Raw genomic sequence first — 21,075 nt, forward strand, 5'->3', positions numbered from 1 at the left:
ACATATGCCTGAGTGATGGCGGCAAGAGAAAACTATTTTAATTTTACAGATTAACTGAAGTTCAGAGAGGTTGGATGGTACCCCTCAAATCCCTCACCGGGCGATAGTGAAGAGGGACTGAAACTCAGGCCATTTGCAAGGCAGAAAGAGTTGGCTAACACCCACTTCCCACCCCATACATTCTCCCCTTCCTTGATAACAGAGGCTTGAGTTGTTTTTTTTTTAATCGAGGTCATAATAGTTTATAACATTGTGAAATTTCGGTTGTATGTTATTATTTGTCAGTCACCATATAAGGTACCCCTTAAGGGTAAACACTTATGCCCACCCCTTAACTCCCTTCCCCTCTGGTAACCACTAATCTGTTCTCTTTGTCCATGTAGTCGTTTCTCTTCCACATATGAGTGAAATCATATGGTATTTGTCTTTCTCTGCCTGGCTTATTTCGCTTAACATCATACCCTCAAGGTCCATCCATGTTGTTGCGAATGGGACGATTTTGTTTTTTTTCTGGCTGAGTAGTATTCCATTGTATATTTATACCACATCTTCTTCATCCAATCATCAATTGATGGGCACTTGGATTGCTTCCATGTCTTGGTTATTGTGAATAATGCTGTAATGAACATAGGGGTGCATAAATCTCTTTGGATTGTTGATTTCAAGTTCTTTGGATAAACACCCAGTAGTGGGATAGCTGGGTCATATGGTATTTCTATTTTTAATTTTTTGAGAAGTCCCCATACTGTTTTCCATAGTGGCTGCACCAGTTTGCATTCCCACCAGCAGCGGATGAGGGTTCTCTTCTCTCTACATCCTCTCCAACATTTGTTGTTTTTTGTCTTGGTGATTATAGCTACTCTAATGGGTGTAAGGTGCTATCTTAGTGTAGTTTTGATTTGCATTTCCCTGATGATTAGTGATGTTGAACATCCTTTCATGTGCCTGTTGGCCATCTGTATATCTTCTTTGGAAAAGTATCTGTTCATCTCTCTGCCCATTTTTTGATTGGGCTGTTTGGTTTTTTGTTGTTCAGTTGTGTGAGTTATTCATGTATTTGGAAATTAACCCCTTGTCAGATATATGATTTCAAATATTTTCTCCCGGTTGGTGGCCTGTCTTTTCGTTTTGTTCCTGGTTTCCTTTGCCTTACAGAATCTCTTTAGTCTGATGGACTCCCACTTGTTTATTTTTTCTTTTGTTTCCCTTGCCCGAGTAGACGTGGTGTTCAAAAAGATCCTTCCAAGACTGGTGTCAAAGAGTGTACTTACCTATATTTTCTTCTAGGAGTTTTGTGCTTTCAGGTCTCCTCTTCAAGCCTTTGACCCATTTTGAGTTAATTTTTGTGTATAGCATAAGCTAATAGTCTACCTTCATTCTTTTGCATGTGGCTGTCAAGTTTTCCCAACACCGTTTATTGAAGAGATTGTCTTTTCTCCATTGTATGTTCTTGGCTCCTTTGTCGAAGATTAGCTGTCCGTAGAGGAGTGATTTTATTTCTGGGCTTTCAGTTCTGTTCCACTGATCTGTGTCTGCTTTTGTGCCAGTGTCGTGCTGTTTTGATCACCACAGCTTTGTGGTATATTTTGAAGTCAAGGATTCTGATGCAGAGGCTTGAGTTTCAGTTGGGACTCTGTCACCTACTTCCCTGGAAGCTCACGTGGCCACACAATTCCCCAAGCCCTAGAAAATGAGACATAAATCAAAGCGTTGTGTAGTTCTTTGAGGAAGTCTCCTACGAAGTCTTGCTACTTGGAACACAACTGGGACAACTTGGACCAGTTACTAGAGCCAGTAAAGTCCACAACCACGATCATCATCTTTTTTTTTTTTCCTTTTTCTCCCCAAAACCCCCGGTACACAGTTGTATATTCTTCATTGTGGGTCCTTCTAGTTGTGGCATGTGGGACGCTGCCTCAGTGTGGCCTGATGAGCAGCGCCATGTCCGCGCCCAGGATTCGAACCAACGAAACACTGGGCTGCCTGCAGCGGAGCGCGCGAACTTAACTACTCGGCCACGGGGCCAGCCCCATCTTTTTCTTTAAATCCAGTTGAATCATATTTTCTGTCACTTGCAATGGCAAAAGCCCTAATTAATCCATAAAATTTTCTCAGACAAAGGGAAGCCTTCACAGTGATATCTTAATGAAATATTAACAGGACTATCATTTTTGCAGGATTTTGCCATTTTTTTTCTCCTCTGGGCCACTTTAACGCAGCAAATCATATTCGCAAAAATGATTACGATGCCTCACAGGGCCTGGGCAGCTAAGAGTCTAACTAGACTCCTCTTCACGCATCCATATCACAGTGTCATAAAGAATGTCTGTTTAGTTATAGTATACTTTGAAGTTTTTAAGATGTATACTCAGAGGTGCACTGGATAAAAGATAAATGCAATGAGCGGCATATAAATTCTCTGCCAATTTCATTAAACAACCATTTCCGCCATCATTGAGAGAATAGGAAACTGGAAAATACTACAATTTTGACTTCCCTTAAATGTTTAACCTCAAGTCAGTATAATTCATAAGGCCAATATGATTCAATCTTTTTGTGTGTGTGGTAATATATATATAACATAAAATTTACCATTTTAAAACCACTTTTAAGTGTCCAATTCAGTGGCATTAAGTACATTTACAGCGTTGTGTAACCAACATCATTATCTATTTCCAGAACTTTTCATCATCGCAAACAGAATTCAATCTTTTATACTCTAATGTTTTTAAATTACAACAAAGAATGCTGTACAAAGGTAAGCTTGATCCAGTTGGGAAACTCTTCTTTGTTAACAGGTCGACTCCTTCCCAAACACTGTGACAGCAAACCTGTATTCATGCCAGAACCCCAGGAGCAGTCACAGAGCAGGGAAAGGATTTTCAGACGTTAATGACCTAAGATGAGTCTTGGAACTGGAATTCCAATCTATCATTCCTAATTTCTTACTCTTGATAACATTTTACTGTCTCGCTCAATGGGTTAATAAATTAAAAATTGTATTAACACTTATAAATGCAAGATGTACCCTGTATCGATATCTCCTATAGTAAGATAATTTAAAAGTGAATCTGTATGAAATCACTGTTGTAAACTTTAACATCTTTTATCTATAGTTGTAGTTCAAAGAACATAATTTTTTCCAAGTGTTTTCACTTACCTACAAATATAAAGAGACTGATATAATAAATATATCTTGCTTATTTGCGAGCCTGGCAAAATATAGATGAAAAGATGTGACATGTGAAGTCTTCTTTTCTGTTAATCTGTGGCTTAAAGTCTTTGAAATAACTTGATCAGTGGTTGGTATTGTGTGAAATGGTGACTCAAAACCAGCCTGTCAGTCCCTGGCATGCCATTTTTCAACAGCGTGGTGTAATTATAATGGACTTTATTGACATAATAAATATGAGAACACAGGTGGTATCCATTTCCAGTTGTTTAATTGAAGAAATGAAAGATCTTGTAATATAGAGTTGACACGGAGAATTTGTCAAGCCACAATAAAATTTTGCAATAGCTGTGACCTTGGGGTCATAAAATGACTGATCAAGAGGAAAAAATCTTTATGATATAGAAGTGACTATACCGACTTATTTCATTCTTAGCTGTAATGCCAACAGACAGAATGAACTGCTTCCCATTGTCGTCTATTCTAAAGCCGAGTGGGAAAATCGATACGAATATTGTCTAAAATCATAAAGCTACCATTAAATAATAAAATATGGTCAACTTTTATTTTTAAGAACGCTGGAAAAAAGTAAAGCCTCTTGGAATTCTACTATGCAGGCTTTGAAGCTAATGGCAACACACGTAAACACTAAAATGTGAAGAACAAACATCGGTGATTTTCTTCAAAACAGTAAATGAGGCCATATACAGACAATTTTTTCTCATGCAACGTAAGACTTAAATATCAAAATAAAATTTAAATTAGGGGAAAACATAAAAAGTTGTTCAAATTCCAAGGATCTTTAAAAAAAAAATAAAGCTGACTGCTTTCAACCAACTGGAGGAGAACTTTGTGCTTCTAGCCAATCCGTCATTCATTGCCTCCCCATCACAGCTATGGTAAGAATTAAATGATACGCGGCAAAGAAGCCTTTGGTAGCTTTGTGTCTTTAAAGATAATTCATGCTGGGAAAACGTGAATTTACACACAGATAATAAAATATGTTATACACGGGTACCTTTTTTCTCCTCCTCCTCCATAAACCCGAACTTTTAGGATGGTATAGAAATTTCTGGAAGTTCTCTGCAGACTTGAAGCCTTGGGTTTTCCAACGTCAAGAAATTCACAGTTGCACAACTCATAGTTTCAACAGGAAAGATGAAGAAATTTGAAGCTCATTAAAAAAGTTTAACAGCTTTATGAGATACAATTCATATTATCGTACAATTCCCCCTCTTAAAGTATGAATGGTTTTTAGTATATTCACGGAGCTGTGTAACTGTCATCCATATCTGGAATGATGGAAAATGTTCCAGAACATTTTCATTATTCCCAAAAGAGAAGCCTAGATCCCATTTTCCCCTCCCCCCAATCCTAGGCAACACTAATCTACTTTCTATCTCTATGGATTTGCCTATTCTGGGCATTTCATACAAACACAATCATACAATACGTGCTCTTTGCATCTGGCTTCATTTACTTAGCATGATGGTTTCAAGGTTCCTGCATGCTGTAGCCCGTACCGGTACTTCATTCCTTTTTTATAACCAAGTAATATTCCGTTGTATGGATAGACCATTTTAACCATTTCTAAGTGTATCCATCCATCAGTTTAAGGACATTTGGGTTGTGCTCACTTTTTGGTATTATGAATTATGAACATTCATGTACCATTTTTTGTGTGGACCTGTGTTTTCAGTTCTCTTGGTAAGATACCTAGGAGCGGAATTGCTGGGTCATACGGTAACTCTATGTTTAACTGCTTGAGGAACTGCCAGACTCTTTTTCACGGGGGTCACGCCCTTTACGTCCCCACCAGCAGTGTCTGAGGGTTCTGATTTCTCTTCGTCCTAGCCAACATTGTCTTTTTTGTCATAGCCATCCTAGTGGGTGCGCAGTGGCATCCCATTGTTGAGGCTCACTTTTCAGTTTGAATTATCCCATTCGGCTTTGAACTGCATGCTTGTCCTCTGTTCTCCATCCCATTCCCCAGCCCTTCCCATAACTCCCATTGTCAGTTTTAGGATTATGTCTATTTTAATCCCTTGTGAAGCCCTGTTTCTCCCATGAAGCCCTGTATCCTAAACCACCTCAAACTCCGTCACGATTCCTCCAGAGCACGTCCCCCGCCTCATTTAAGCAGTTCAGGCTTCAATTTTAAGTATTCTCTAAGGAGCCTATTTCTATAAAGTATTTACAACACTTGGCATACTGATGAGGCTTGGTTCATACAAACTTTTCATTTATAATAAAAAATGAATACTTCCCATACCCCCATATTCCAATAGTCTACTCAAAGTAAGTAAGAAAAATTACTCGCAAACACAAGGTTATGTCCACGAGTGGCCTTCCGTCTTCTGAATGTGGCTAGTTCTCCCAATTTTGAAGAGACCAGCATGACCAACCTTGGTGCAGGTAAGCTGAGTCACAACAAATCCAGAGAATTGATGGCTTTCACAGACCTGGAAGCTGCGGGGTAAAAGAAGGAAACATTTTCTCACAATTTATAAAATTTGAGAAATGTTAAGAATGATCTGGAGATGAGAAGAGTGTGTCTACTAAAATACACTGTGACATGGCCTATGATTGATTCATCTGAAGGTCAAAAATAAGCACAACTCATATATGGCTCTAGAAGTCACGATCGTGGTTACCTGGTCGGGAGCGGGTAGGGAGAGGAAGCGGCCTGAGGGGACCTCTGGGGTGCTGGCACCCTTCTGTGGCCTGCTCCGGGTGGCGGAGAATGGCCCCCTTTGTGAGAATGCACTGAGTTGTACACTTATAGCATGTGCTCTTTACTTTATGTATGTTAGAGTCAATAACTTTCTAAATGTAAAAACAGGATATACAAGAATCTTTGCCAGTCTTTAGAGAAAGTTGCTATGAGAATTGTCTACCTAACAGAATTTTCTAAATAGACTATTTTGTAGAAGAGTTTTCGATGTACAGAAACATCGACGGGCTCGTTCAGAGAGTCCCTTATACTGCACGCCCGGTTTCCCCATCGTTAACATCTTAGGTCGGGATGGTATATTTGCTACAATTAATAACCTGTATGGACACATTATTAACCAAAGTCCATGGTTTAGTGAGATTGCCTTACTTTTTCCCTAATGTCCTTTTTTACCACAGGATCCCACATCACATTTAGTCTTCGCGTCTCCTTAGGCTCCTCTTGGCTGTGACAATGTCTCAGACTCTGTTTTTGATGACCTTAACAGTTCTGAGGGGGACGGGTCAGGTATTTTATAGAACACCCCTCGCTGGAATTTGTCTGAGGTTCTTCTCATGACTAGATGGGTTATGGGTTTTCGAGGGGGGCGGGTCTAACAGTATTGTTTATTGTGTTCCTTAATGGCCCCTATACAACAAACTACGTGATAAATTCTTCTTCTTATCCCTCGAGAAAATAAGTAGGACTGTCTCTTTAGATTAATTTGTACGTTCTCTTTGTTGGATAGTTGAAACTATATAATCCAACGTGTTTTCCCTTTGTGATTCAGCTGGCAGAAAAACAACCTAAATCAGCTCATCTGGGATGCCTGGAAACATTTATTCCCTCTGCTGTTTATATATGGTGGCTCTTTTGTTGTTTTCCTAATCATTCTATTGTGCATTTTGCTTAACTTGCAAACCACCTGCATTAGTTTCCTAGAACTGTGGTAACGATTTACCACAAATTGGGTGGCCTAAAACAACAGCAATTTATTCTCTCACAGTTTTGGAGGCAAGAAGTCTGAAATGAAGCTGTCAGCAAGGCTGCTTCCTTCCTGGGGGCTCAAAGGGGGAATATATGCCATGCCTCTCTCTTAGCCTTTGGTGTTACCAGCAATCCTTGGCTTTCTTTGGCATGAAGACGCATCACTCTGATCTCTGCCTCCTTCTTCATATAGTGTTCTCCCCGTGTGTCCACGTCTCTTCTCTTCTTCTCATAAGGACCCCCGTCCTTGGATTTAGGGCCCACCCTACTCCAGTATGACCTCATCTTAACTAATTATGTCTGCAAAGACCCTATTTCCAAAAAAGGTCACATTCTGAAGGTCCAGGTGGATGCGAATGAAGGGGAGACACTATTCAACCCAGCACAGTACCTCACATCCTTTTGGAAGTGGGTAAGTAGAAATGCTAAATAAGTGAAAAGAATATTCGTTACCCCTTACTGATCTATTGACTAATCTGAGTCATCAGGGTTTTCATAAATGTGTCAATAGTCTTTGAAGAAAAAAAACACAGCCAAATAAAACTTACCAGTTGACTCTGGTTTTTAACAAACAAATGAGACCAAAAAAAAGCGATATTATTAAAAGTGTTAGAAAACCAACATGAGGGAAAGAATTCCCACTTGATGACCTGTGAGTGTCCCCTGCATGGAACCTGGTGACAGCCATAGAATGCCGCTGAGACTTCAGAGTCCCGTGTGGCTGTTTCCGTCTGAGCTCTAAGAGAGAAGGACACATTGACGTTCCCAGGAAACATGACAATTCTCTGCTTCTTTTGTGTAATAGAACTTCTGGTTAATTTAGGGAAAATTGAGGTGAGAAAGGAGAATGGGAAAGGCATTTCAACCTGTTGTCATAGCCTGTCTAGCCAAAGATGCTATAAAGCAGGAATACCAGTTCCAGGATCACGCAACCCATTTTAGTCACGGTTGTCAACGGAGCCTTCCGTATTTTCCCATCCACTGTTTCATAGGGATGACAATACTAACTATGAGCCTTGTGAGTTTTTTAAAAAAGGAGTCATGTTTATTTACATTTTACATGAGGTTGAGTAACTCTTCTAAGATCATATGGCAAACTAAGCGAAGGGTTGAACTAGAAAGAAGCCCTATAATACAAATCTACTGATTGCCCATCATTGCACACGGCAGCCTCCATGCATCCCAAGGGAACAGAGTGCCCGCTCCTCTTTTTTGCAAATTTGCTACGTACTAGAGGCTGATACTATTCATGATTATCAAAAGATTCACTCAGCAAACATCAGCTACACATGAGGTACCACATTAGCAATGGGAGGATTCTGAGATGAACATGGTTTTAAAAAGCTTCTGCCTAAGGGCCAGCCCGGTAGTGTAGTGGTTAAGTTCGCATGCTCTGCTTTGGTGGCTTAGGGTTCTCAGGTTCGGATCCTAGGCACGGACTTCGCACCACCCGTCAATCCACACTATGGCAGCATCCCACATAAAACAGAGGAAGATTGGCACAGATGTTAGCTCAGTGACAATCTTCTTCAAGCAAAAAGAGGAAGATTGGCAACAGATGTTAGCTCAGGGCCAATCTTCCTCACCAAAAAAAAAAAAAAAGCTTTAGTCTGGAAGACTGAAATATACACAAATAAATACAATACCTTCTCCCACAGGGTGTGTACCTAGGTATTCATCTTTGTCCCACTGGATCTGCCCAAACGTTTTATTTGACAGATAAGGAAAATGAAGTTCAGGGAGTCTTGACTGACACAGTTAATTAGTGGTAAAGCTGAAATTTTGACCCAACAGCCTGATTTTAGTTTCTATGATTCATGCTAGCTCCTCCTAAATCCCATTTATTTTTTCATTTTAGACAACTGTGCAATAAAACTGTTAAGATAAAGGAACTGTGATTAATGTGTACAGATATTAAGCACGTTGAGAAATATCTATTGTCCTTTTCTCAGCGTGATAATTTTTAAAATCACGATGTCTTTTGTAATGGAAGTTTTTCTTGCTTCTTTTAATATTTGCCAAAGACGTGAACAATATAGATAGGCTGTCATGCTCTGAGCAAATTCCTAAACATGTAAATAAACCTAACAAAGAACAAAGCCTGGGATTTGGACCCAAAGGGTGGAAAGCGTAGTCTAGCACATGGGAATCTCTGCTTTTCCCAAGCGCCTGTTTTCTTACCGTGGAGTAATTCTGGACTCTAAGACAACCAAACTGGGGAGCAGTTACCTTTCAAACGGTACAGTGGCTTCATTCAAGGTAGTTCTTAAAAATGTTTTCTAGAAGTAATAACGAAGTGATGAGTATCAACCCCATGGACAACGAAGTGGAGAAAACGATGGAAATAAAGACATTGTCACAAGATGAGTGGTTGTTACATCTCTTTCAAAAAATGTGTATACTTGCAGCGTGGGAAATTCATTTCTAAACAGAAATTCATTACCTATATAAAAGTCTTGGGGAAATGGGCATATTTTAGAGAAATGGTGGAAGAGAGGGCTAGGGTTTTAAATTGAGTCCAAATTCTAGAAAGTGAGGAATGTCAAACTAAGGAATTGTTACTTTAATCCAGGGGTCTGCACACTGCCATTCACACACCAAATCTGGCCCACTGCCTGTTTTGTAAATAAAGTTTTGTTGGGACACAGCCATGCACATTTGTTCAGATATTGTCTGTGGGTGGTTTTCTGCACTATACGGGTACAATTGAGTCATTTTGACAAGACCATATGGCTCACAAAGCCCTTTATATATGACCCCTTACAGAAAAAGTTGGGCCCACTCTAATGTCAATATTGAAGGTTCCAGGCCGGAGAATGCTGTGATGGAAGCTAAGAGAAGCTTAATCTGGCAGGAAGGTGTGGGATGGGCTGGAGCAGGGAGAGGTCAGAGCCCCTGCAGCACGCTCCTGCAGCCGTGCAGTGTAATGCCACCAGGGCCTAAGTGAAGAGGGCAGCAATAGAAATGGGGAGACAAGGGCAGGTTCAAGAGCTATTCCAAAGGAAAACAGAACCTGATGCCTCGTTAGATCAAAGTGGAGCAGAAGAGAGGATTCAAGGCTGCCTTTAAGGCTCGGGGCTTGGGTTACCAGATGCATGTTTATGACAGAACTGGAGGAAGAGTGGCTGCCTGGGCGAGCTTCTGAGTTTAGTTTTAGATACACCAAGCTTGGATGTACCTGGTCCCTCAAGTGGGTAGAAATGCCCGCAGGTGGTTGACAGTGTGCAGATGGGACTTGAGAGGTCAGTGACATGCTTAATTGCAACGTAGACGGTAAACGTATGTTGCCATAGTTTAGGACGATTTTAAAAGATTATATATGTGTTATATAAATTTTGATGAAACGAGGCCCATGACAGCCCTCCAAAGAGATGGACCTTTCTAATGTTGTTACCTGAGTGACTCTCTGGTGGGGCAGGCTGGAAGGTAGCCAGATCCTCTTCCAAAGGCCACAGCCTGTGTCTGTGTGCCCAGGACCGCCTTCTCCTCCTGCTCTCTCCTTCCCTCAACACGTTCTCTTCGGTGCCGTGTACATCAGGCATGTAGGGCATGAAAAGGGCACACTGCCATACGAAGCAGCCCCTGCGCCCGGACTGCAGACACGAAATTATTCCAAGCCCCGCTTGGTACTCACTTCAGTTTACCACAGCTCAGCTCGTACGTCAGGCTCTTACTAGGCTTTCCAGCTTCACTTCCTAGTTCACCCTTGATTCTCGCTACTTCCAGTCAAATGCCAGTGTTTGTGTTTCTCCTCTCAGTTGCTGTGCTGGTGGAACAAGTCAAGTCCCTTTTTACTTGAGTCACCCAAACTTGAGAAGGAATCTGTTCTTTCCACAACTCCTTGAATCCTGACTCAGCAGTTTGTGTGCATTCTCCCCCCCAAATTTTCCAGAACATTCCTGGACTCTCAGTCTGCAAGCTATTCCAGAGTTGCTACTGCTTTGTTTTTTCATGAAGGGTCTCCTTTCCAATGCTTCTTCAAGCTTTCCTGGATCCAGCTCCCCCTAAATGTCCTTTTAACTCTATCTCTTCTGTTTCCTCCTCTCCTTTGTTCCAATAGCTCCTAAATTGCTTCGTTTTCCCCTAAAGCCGATCTCCATATCCAGGTCTTCCCATCCTACTCATGGGTGACCTCACTCCTCTTCTCCAGACAAATTCTTGCAAAAATTTACACAAATACCTGTAAATGTTAGCACACCTACAATCTATGTAAATGTTGGCTGGCCCCTCTACGGAAGGGGGAGCAAGGAGTGACACTAGTAATCCATCTATCAGTATTTCAGCTCCTGGGAGGGATATTGTAATCACAGAATCAACTTCAGGAGAGTTATTTTGTTGTTAAACAAATAAAAAGTGGTCTTGTAATTCATTAAAATAATTGCTATTTTTTTCCCTACTGATTAGTATGTGTAAAGTTGATTACCACTACATATTTTCCCTGTCACTCCTTTGTGGTGGTTTGACAGCTGGCATGCTCCGGGGATGTGATGGGTGTAGCCTCATGCCATTACTTTAGTCAGACATGCAAGCTATTTCAGCCTTGACCTTTCTTCGCTCACCCTTAACTTCTACGTCAAGCGGCAAGGCGAGGCATTCCTTGTCCTTGCTCCTGTTCACATCCACCTAAAATGTATTGACAAGTCAATTTTATTGTTAGGAACAAATCAAGTTCACAGAATTGCTATAAAAAAATGGAAGAAATGAATTCTTTATGCAACAAGGGGGTCCCAGTTTCATTATTAACATCAAACAATCCCACTCTTTGAGGCTTGTGTTCTGAAGCAGCGCGTCTGATGAAACGCCCATTGTATCCTGGTAAGGCTGACTGTACTTGTTTAATCTTATGTAGGTCTCAGAAAAGATTAATTTACTAAAATATGAAAAAATACAAACAATAATTTAAAATATTATTCCCCCACTGAGGCTCAAATGAAAAATGCATGCAAACTATTTTTATACTTTTTTTTCTTTAAAATTGACTTAAAATGCCAGTTTATTCTCTTGGAAAGATCAAGATATGTTCTTTTAAAGACAATGATTTGGAAAGGAATATGGAAAAAATTTAAAAGCGTTCTCTATTAAATTTGAAATGGTGGAATGCAGGTACTTTATTTTGCTTTCCATTATTATTTGGAAAATAAAAAATGAAGAAAAATAAAAACTGTATTTTGATAATAACACAAAACTTACATCTGATATATTGTTTTGGTAATATGTGGTTGTATAATAAGCACTAAAGCTGTTTTTCCTTTTAAAGGGAGAAGCTCAATAATTTAAATAATGCTACACGTGGACTGAGGTTGGTGACAAATTTAATTAATTTAGTTGTTGAATCTTATCTTATTTGCTCCCGATTAGTATTCCATTAACAAAAATTAGTTTGTAAGTAATTAAAAAGATTTCCAAATGGGAGTAACTAAAAACGTGAAGAGCTGGCAAATGTTTTGTCAGGTTCACCTGATTCCAGTATATTTATAGTGTACATCTATATTTGAAATGCTATAAATAGTATCATTGGGATCAATATCGTTATTAATCTAGCAACCTGGCCTTCTCACACTGCTCCAGCAGGTGACCAAGGTGTGTATCCAGCGCCCACCTCCCCTTCTAAAGCCCTATCAGCAATCGTGCACCTTTCTTTCTTAGGTGCCATCAACCTTAAAAACAAAACCAGTTATTTTACCAGCAAAACGAGTTTATTCAGGAACAGCCAAAGAACTGCAGTTAGGGATGTGCATGCTATGGTGAACCACGGGGAACCCGGGAAAGCAAGGGAAGGGAGCTCGTTTTAAAGAGAAAAACAAAGACTAGGGCCGAGCTGTTCTAAACCAGTCTTCTTCAGGAAAATAGATCAGGGAGGTCATGGCTTCTCATTGGCTGAGCTGTGGTGTTTCTGATTGGCTGAGCTATGGTGTTTCTGATTGGCTGAGCTGTGGTGTTTCTGATTGGCTGAGCTGTGGTGTTTCTGATTGGCTGAGCTGTGGTGTTTCTGATTGGCTGGACTGTTGCCGGGTGGGGAGAGAAGTCTTCCTTCAGTACAAAAGTAGTTGTACTTCTGGCGGGAGACGCAACTCTCCTTCTCTTCTTGTTTGCTGTAACTGACCATGTGTGATGGGGATGAGGGCTTCCCCCACAGGCCCTCCCGACTCCAATTTAGTTAAGGTTTCTCTTATTAATTTCACTGTGCACTGTCTTCTTTAAAAAAAGCTGAGATAATTACAGAATCACAGGTAGTGTAAGAAATAATACAAAGATCTCTGCCACACTTGACCCACTTTTCCCCATTGGAACATCTTGCAAGATCACAATTAGGCTATTGAGATGGATACACCCACGTCTTTTCCTGATTTCCCCAGTTTCACCTGCACTCGTGTGGGTATGTGTGTGTGTGTGTGTGTGTGTGAGTCTGTCTGTCCGTCTGTGTGTGTGTATTCAGTTGCTGCACTTTCTACAGCAACGTCCCTGCATTTCTGCCGGGTTTCAGCAGAAAAGACCCCGAGCATCTCGCCCGGCTCTGGTTCTCAGCGCCCCGGACTCCCGCCCAGGCTGCCCTCGAGTCTGGAGGACACGCCTGGGCCCCCGCGAAAGACAAGAAATGGGAGCCCTCTCTCCCTAGTCTCCCCAAGTTTTGTCCCTCAGGATCCAGACTGAAGAGCGGACACCAGCGACCCTCAGGGAGGCCGACAGAACGAGGCGGGGCGAGGGCGGATTCGGAGACCCTCAGGGCTGCCAGAGGGGATGGGGGGGCGGAGCGCGAGCTCAGGGGCGGGGCGGGGTAGGGCGGAGCGCGAGCTCAGGGGGCGGGGCGGGGGGAGGGCGGAGCGCGAGCTCAGGGGGCGGGGCGGGGGAGGGCGGAGCGCGAGCTCAGGGGCGGGGCGGGGGAGGGCGGAGCCAGAGCTCAGGGGGCGGGGCGGGGGGAGGGCGGAGCGCGAGCTCAGGGGCGGGGCGGGGGAGGGCGGAGCGCGAGCTCAGGGGGCGGGGCGGGGGAGGGCGGAGCGCGAGCTCAGGGGCGGGGCGGGGGAGGGCGGAGCCCGAGCTCAGGGGGCGGGGCGGGGGAGGGCGGAGCGCGAGCTCAGGGGCGGGGCGGGGGAGGGCGGAGCCAGAGCTCAGGGGGCGGGGCGGGGGAGGGCGGAGCGCGAGCTCAGGGGCGGGGCGGGGGAGGGCGGAGCCCGAGCTCAGGGGGCGGGGCGGGGGAGGGCGGAGCGCGAGCTCAGGGGCGGGGCGGGGGAGGGCGGAGCCAGAGCTCAGGGGGCGGGGCGGGGGGGAGGGCGGAGCCAGAGCTCAGGGGGCGGGGCGGGGGTAGGGCGGAGCCAGAGCTCAGGGGGCGGGGCGGGGGTAGGGCGGAGCGCGAGCTCAGGGGCGGGGCGGGGGAGGGCGGAGCCCGAGCTCAGGGGGCGGGGCGGGGGGGAGGGCGGAGCCCGAGCTCAGGGGGCGGGGCGGGGGCGGAGTCTGCGCGCGGGGCCCTCCGGGCCGCCCGAGAGAACACGGTGGGGCGGGGGCGGAGACGGAGCTCAGGGGGCGGGGCGGGGAGAGGGCGGAGTCGGAGCTCTGGGGGCGGAGTCAAAGCGCGGAGACCCTCGGGGCGGTCGGGGCGGGGCGAGGGCGGAGCCTGCACGCGGGGGGGCGGGGCGAGGGTGTGGCCAGAGGTCAGCCGGGGCGGGGCCTCGCGCTAACGGTCGCGCGGCTGGGCTGCGGGTCGAGCGCGCTGTGGAGAAGCGGCCGAGCGCGGCGGGCCGGCGTCCAGGCCTGGGCAGCGCTCCGGGACAGCCTGCGCGGACGGCTGAGGTGAAGGCGCGGCGCTGCGTGGCGGCTGGCTCGCGGCCGCTGCTGAGGGCGGGGTCGGGGCCGCGGCGTGCGCGCGGGGGCGCCTCTCCTCCCGCCCTCGCGTCAGCAGTGGCTGGCGCTGGGCCGGCACGTCGGGGTTCGTGGGATTCGCCCGGAGGCGGAGTGCGCGGTGGGTGTCGGCTCACAGTCCCGCCCGAGGGGACAGCGTCGTGGGGCCCGCGGGGCCCGGGGGTCCTCGGAATGTCGCGCGGAGGCAGATACGTGCCCGGACCCGTGCGGGCTGATCCTCGGCGGGGGCCCCCGGTCCGACGCTGCGGGCTGAGGGGCCACGGGGTCCTGCGGGGGTGTCACTGCCCGGAAGTCACCGCCCGCGGTGTCGCGGGGTGAGGACCGGTCGGGACGCGTGTGGAGCGGAGCGGGCGGACGGCGCGGTGGGGTCCGCCGGGCGGGGGCCGGGGCCGGGCCTTCTTCCTTCCCCGGCGCTCTTCCCGGCCGCGTTTCGTTCCGACGCCTGAGGCGGCGTGTGTCCCCGGGTCGCGGGCGTCCCGGGCGCTGGCCGCGTCCTCGCGGCGCCCGGCGTCGGGGGTCAGTCCGCAGACCAGCCGCGTCCGTGGCAGCGGCGGGAGGGAAGCGCCTTCCCGGGCCGGGTCTGTGAGGACGGTCGCGTGAGGCCGGCCTGGGGCACGCGTGTCGCCGTGCGGGGCTCGCGGTGGGAGGGGACGGCAATGACGCGCGGGGCTCTGTAGGAGGAGAGAGGGAGTCGCGGGCGTCGCTGCCCAGCCCCCGGGAGGCGCCGCCGGCTGGGGGGCCGCGCGGGTGCCCCGGGAGCGGCCTCTGAGGGGACGCGGCGGAGGGACGCCCTCAGCGCCTAGAGGACGCGGCTGTGTGGAGACGGGAGCGGCGGGAGGGGTCAGACTGCAGCGGCCGCTGGGAGCGGGGGCGGGCCGTGCTCGTGGCCGCGTGTGAGGTGGCCCCGGCCCCGGCGCGGGGCCGCCCCCCAGGAGGGGAAAGCCCACGCGGGCGGCGCGAACGCACAGCGCTTCCTGGCCCCGCAAACAGCGCGGGGAAGGCAAGCGCCCGGCCGCCCTCCTGCGCGCTTCCGCCCCGGGCCAAGCCTCGTGGGACTAGCTCCCGCCTGCTGAGAGTTGGAGGCCGGGCCTCAGAATCGGAAAGTTGGGGGCCTGCCCCGTGGCGTAGTGGTTCTGTTCACGCGCTCTGCTTCAGCGGCCTTGGGTTCACGGGGTTCAGTCCCGGACACGGACCTACACACGCTCATCAAGCCAGGCTGTGGCAGCGTCCCACATAGAAAATAGGGGAAGACTGGCAGAGATGTTAGCTCAGGGCCAATCTTCCTCACCAAAAAACAAACGAAAAATCAGAGAGTTGATGGGGTTTGCCTTAAGAGTATGACTGACACCCTCAGCTGACTTGTGGGCTAGACACTTCTCAGACCCAGTGGCTAGCAGTGTCCCTTCCTCATCTGGGTCCCGAGTCCCCTTCTCCTGTGCCAGAGCTCCAGCGGGAGTAAGAACCAGGCAATGCAGCTTTCCCCTCTGGGGGAGAGCTCCAGCAAGGAGGAGCATGAGGTGCAAGGGCCCTGCCACAAGGGACCAGGAGGGTCCTGGGGGGAACCAGGCGCGTCATGCTGGGCTCTGGGCCAGACAGGAAGTCACCTTCCAAAGGAAGGAGGAGGGCTCAGAGCTCAGGGAGGGGAATTCGGGAGCCGTGGGTAGGGGGACTGTCAGAGATGATCATGGTATATCTGGTGTCTCATCGCAGGCACTGCACAGCTGTCACCTCTGGCAGTGCCCCCATGTTACCTTAACTGGACTGGTTCCACCACCACCTCCGCTTTCCCTCCACCCTGTCAAGGATCTGGACCAGTCGCCTTGAGTCTGTACACATCTGGTCCCACAGCTGGTACTCTGTTTTCGTTGCTCCTCTCTGAGGCTCCTGGATGGGGGACCAGCCTCCAGCCCGACCCCTGTCCTGAGTCAGGGCCTGACACTTATCAGACACTCAACCTACACGTGTCCAATGAATAAACTAGGTATAAACCACGTGATTGCAGTACTCCAGGTGAGGAATGACTGAGCCTTGGGCTGAGGAGATGGCACTGGAGACGGTGAAAAGGAGACATTTAAAATATATTCGGAAAGTAGAAGGGACCGTAGTTGCTGATAAACGGTGTTCTCTGTATTACCATATTGAGCTCCTTATTTCGTGTTAATTTGGTATTTCTTAAAATGTCCAGGTAAAGAAGCAAGTTGTCATTTTTTGTAGACAGACTCTAAAGTATATCACCATATATTTTGAATAATAGTAGAAATTGAAGGGACTTCAAAGAGTTTACATGATATCATGTAAGTCAATGACCAAACCAACAAGAGATGTTAATGGGTAAAAATTTGGAGAACTCATTTGGTATATAGGTGGTTACTGTTTTTACACAAAATCCAGGTACTGAATACTTCATCCTCTCCGAAGTCAAGTATCTGGCACCTGACAGGCTCTCAGTAAATATTTATTGAGTAGGTGGATGAATGAATGAATCTGTCAAGGTTTGGCAGTAGTTCAGAGACAGAAATCGCATAGTGAGCCAGATCAGACCAGGCCAAATAACAGGGGGAAAGTTAACGCTGCTTAATTCCCAGTTGTTTTTCTTCTGGCGCCAAAAGGCCTTGAATGCAGACACTGTTATGTTGGATATGATTGAAAAGCAGCATTCTCATCTGTTGAGAGCCTGTGATAATCTAGGCACCTTATGTGCATTATCTCAGATTCTCACAATAACCCTGTAATGTAGATATTATCCACATTTTATGGATGAGGAAATTAAAGCTCAGTAATGTCAAAACACTTGACTACAAACTAGTGGTGCTAGAATTCAAAATCATATTTGACTAACTCCACAGGCTCCCTAAAACTCATGTGTTAGGAGACATGTCCTGAAAGCGAAGCCTGTAGGTGAGAGCATGCCCAGTTAAAGTGGCTGTGTATTAAAAAGTGAAATTGAGTACCTCTGCTAGTTTAGTGTAGCTGACAATTGTTAATACAGTAAAACCTTTTATAGTGATGATATTGAGGGACAAGCCACCATTTCATTCATTTCATATTTATTGAGTGCTTTTTATGTGCAAGGTAGCATTGAAATACATGCATAAAAATATATAAGGCACCACCTCTGCCCTCATGGAGCATACCATTTAGAGCTGAGGTTAAAGTCACTACCTATCCCCACACACTGTGTAATCAAATGCATGATTTAAGGTATTTACAATAGCAAGTTGCTATATTTTAAAAAGTAGGCTCTATGCTGATAAATATTTAAATCCACAAGTGTCTCATTGAATCATCTCTCATCTGAAACTCTAAATTTGCAGGGTGCTCAAAAATTACTAAATTATACCTGTTTTTGGAAAGTGCAAGTTAAAAATTGAAACTGTATCATTCAAAACTATAAAAGGATGTTTTGAAATGTTTTTTACAGGTTGAATCTGTATTAACTTACGTTTCACTGTTGTAATAAAACTTTTCCCAAAGACTGAGTAAAATGTCTGAAGATACCACCTTACACCTGTTAGAATGGCTATAATAACCAAGACAAAAAACAACAAATGTTGGAGAGGATGTAGAGAGAAGAGAACCCTCATACACTGCTGGTGGGAATGCAAACTGGTGCAGCCACTATGGAAAACAGTATGGAGATTTCTCAAAAAATTAAAAACAGAAATACCATACGACCCAGCTATCCCACTACTGGGTATTTATCCAAAGAACTTGAAGTCAACAATTCAGAGAGACTTATGCACCCCCATGTTCATTGCAACATAATTTCACAATAGCCAAGGAGTGGGAGCAACCCAAATGCCCATCAACTGATGAATGGATAAAGAAGATGTGGTATATGTACAATGGAATACTACTCAGCCAGAAAAAAAAGACAAAATTGTCCCATTCGCAACAACATGGATGGACCTTGAGGGTATTATGTTAAGCGAAATAAGCCAGACACAGAAAGAAAAACACTGTATGATTTCACTCACAAGTGGAAGATAAACTAACACATGGGCAAAGAGAACAGATTAGTGGTTACCAGAGGGGAAGGGGGTTTGGGGGTGGGCATAAGGGGTAAAGGGGCACATTTATGTGGTGACTGACAAATAATAACATACAACTGAAATTTTGCAATGTTATAAAATATGACCTCAATAAAATTAAAATATATATCTGGTGCTTTCCTAAATAAATTCCTTTTTTAATCTTGGAACTTTTCATGGTTTATTTCAGTTATATAATATATGCAGCTAAATTATATTTTCTAAAATGCAGATAAAAGAATGGCAGACTCCTTTGCATCAAAGACCTTCACTGCACTTTCAGCTCTGCATCCAAATATGGCTAATCTGGTAGGTTTCAAGGATATAGTGGTTTGGCTATTCTCTAAGGAAACTTTATGTGGTAATACTACATATTACCACATGCTTGCATAATTGACAAGTGTACAGATGCTCATTGCATTAGTATAATTGTTGGATATTAAGTACTCTTAAACGTTTGTCTTTGTATTTATGCCAGCTGAATGAAAATTAATCTCTCTTTTGTCTAGAGAGTAGGAGATTGTAGATATGACTAGTGATTGTTCAAAATGATCAAAAGTTTATTTGTATTATTTTAATTAAATTTTTAGTAACTGCTCAAAGTTAGCATTGTAAAATTAAACCATTTTTCTCAGCTGTATCCATTCTCTAATCAAATTCCCCAAGTTATAGACTTAAATACTTGCCATTATGCTGCTTTTATGACATAAAGGTACACATCAGGTGTATTTTTGAAATGATTGTGTGAAAATTCATTTTTAGGGGGAAGGGTTGTGGGAGAATTCAATCATTTCAAAATATAACAAGCCTGTTATTTATTTAAAAGAAATATAATTCTTCACTTATAAAGCGAAGAATTTATTATAAAGCAATTATACTCCTTTACCTTCCCTGCACCCTGAGCAGTCTGCTGTTTACATTTAGCATTTGCAAATCAGATTTCTTAAAATAGGATAAATTTACATGTAACTTTAATAACTTGCAATTAAAAGTTTATTAATGTTAAAAAATAATTATTGTTATAGTTTTTCTTGAAAGGTAAACTGTTTGCTCATTGTCTCTTCAGTTAGAAAGCTTTGCTCAGTATTTCCATTATTTGTGTTTTTCCAACAAAATTCAGTGAGCTCCACATGCATATGGAATTTAAGAAATAACAGCAGTGTGTATAAATATAATAAGTCTACCTAATAGCTCAGCTAGGATGTGGTAGTCCTAAAAGCATGAATTTATTTTAAATTTAAAGATGATTGCAAGGCTAAAATCAGTTGCTAGAATAGTAATATACATTTAGGTTTATCCTTTCAAAAAAAGGTAGTTATTTTATTTCTTGAAGCTTTTTTTTAATATTTAATTTTTCTCTAGTAGTCACTAAAGAACATTAAAAATTTTAAGGAGATGTTAATATCTTTAAGGTTTAAGATCTAGGGCTTTAGAGCTTAGATTTCTTAACAGCAATATACAAATTTTGTTACAATCTAATTTATATTACTGTCCAGCATGTTTGGATTAAGAAGCTAGGCAATTTTATGTGAATTGTTAGAAAACCCTATATAAAAGAAAGCTTTGAAGACCGTGGCAAATTAAATTGCATTATACATGTGCTTTGAATGAATTCAGTAAGGATTGATAGCATAGGGCAGTTACCGTGCTCCACCTAGTGATTGAAAATAAAGTAGAAACATACTAAGTATTAAATGATTATATTTGTAACAGCAGTTAACTGTCTTATTACTTTGTACTATTCTTTGTGGAATTTATGAAGTTCTTTTAGATGTTTGTCTGCTATAAATACATTTCAATGGTTCCTAGTCAAAAATGTTTGTTAGAGCCAGTAAAATATAACAAGTCCATGAAATTAAATTTACCATCTACATCTGTGTTTAATATTTGTCTTCTGTAACCTTTTTGTTTTTCAGAAAATAATCGGTATAGTTATTGGAAAAACAGATGTCAAAGGCTTTCCAGACAGAAAAAGCTGAGTTCTATTTAACTCTTTGCTTCATTTTTCATCAACTGTGGCTTATGACTACCACGAAGTATATTTAAGTGATTAAATTTCTCATGCCTGTTTAACTCCTTAAGAGCAGAGGCCATGTCTTTATTTGTATGGTAAAATATCCAATTTAAGGCCATATGTTTGAAGACATTAAAATCATTTTTAATGATTTTATTTAATGTTTCTCAAACATAATTTTAAAGTTTGTGTATACAACGTCAAAATACCTAGTTAAAATGGCCAACTCATTAATGTGTATCAATGTGTGTTTATTGAGTACCTCCACTGTGTAAAGCCCTGTGTAAAGGTAACATCGAAATTG

General features: G+C 44.3%; 1 protein-coding gene across 7 annotated transcripts in view; it reads left to right on the forward strand.

The window, feature by feature from the left end:
* The first annotated feature begins 14,522 nt into the window (after positions 1-14,522).
* The window catches only part of MEIOB (meiosis specific with OB-fold), a 28,863-nt gene continuing 22,310 nt past the window's right edge, over positions 14,523-21,075 (forward strand). For 4 of the 7 annotated variants that reach the window (XM_044747743.2, XM_044747746.2, XM_044747747.2 and 1 more), the window contains exons 1-3: positions 14,523-14,657; positions 18,990-19,066; positions 20,674-20,731. In XM_044747743.2, the coding sequence (XP_044603678.1) occupies positions 18,998-19,066; positions 20,674-20,731 (127 nt within the window). In that variant the 5' untranslated portion in view covers positions 14,523-14,657; positions 18,990-18,997. The other 3 variants (XM_044747744.2, XM_070485235.1, XM_044747745.2) reach the window with 3 other exon arrangements.

Source organism: Equus asinus, chromosome 14, assembly GCF_041296235.1.
Source record: "Equus asinus isolate D_3611 breed Donkey chromosome 14, EquAss-T2T_v2, whole genome shotgun sequence".
Taxonomy (NCBI): domain Eukaryota; kingdom Metazoa; phylum Chordata; class Mammalia; order Perissodactyla; family Equidae; genus Equus; species Equus asinus.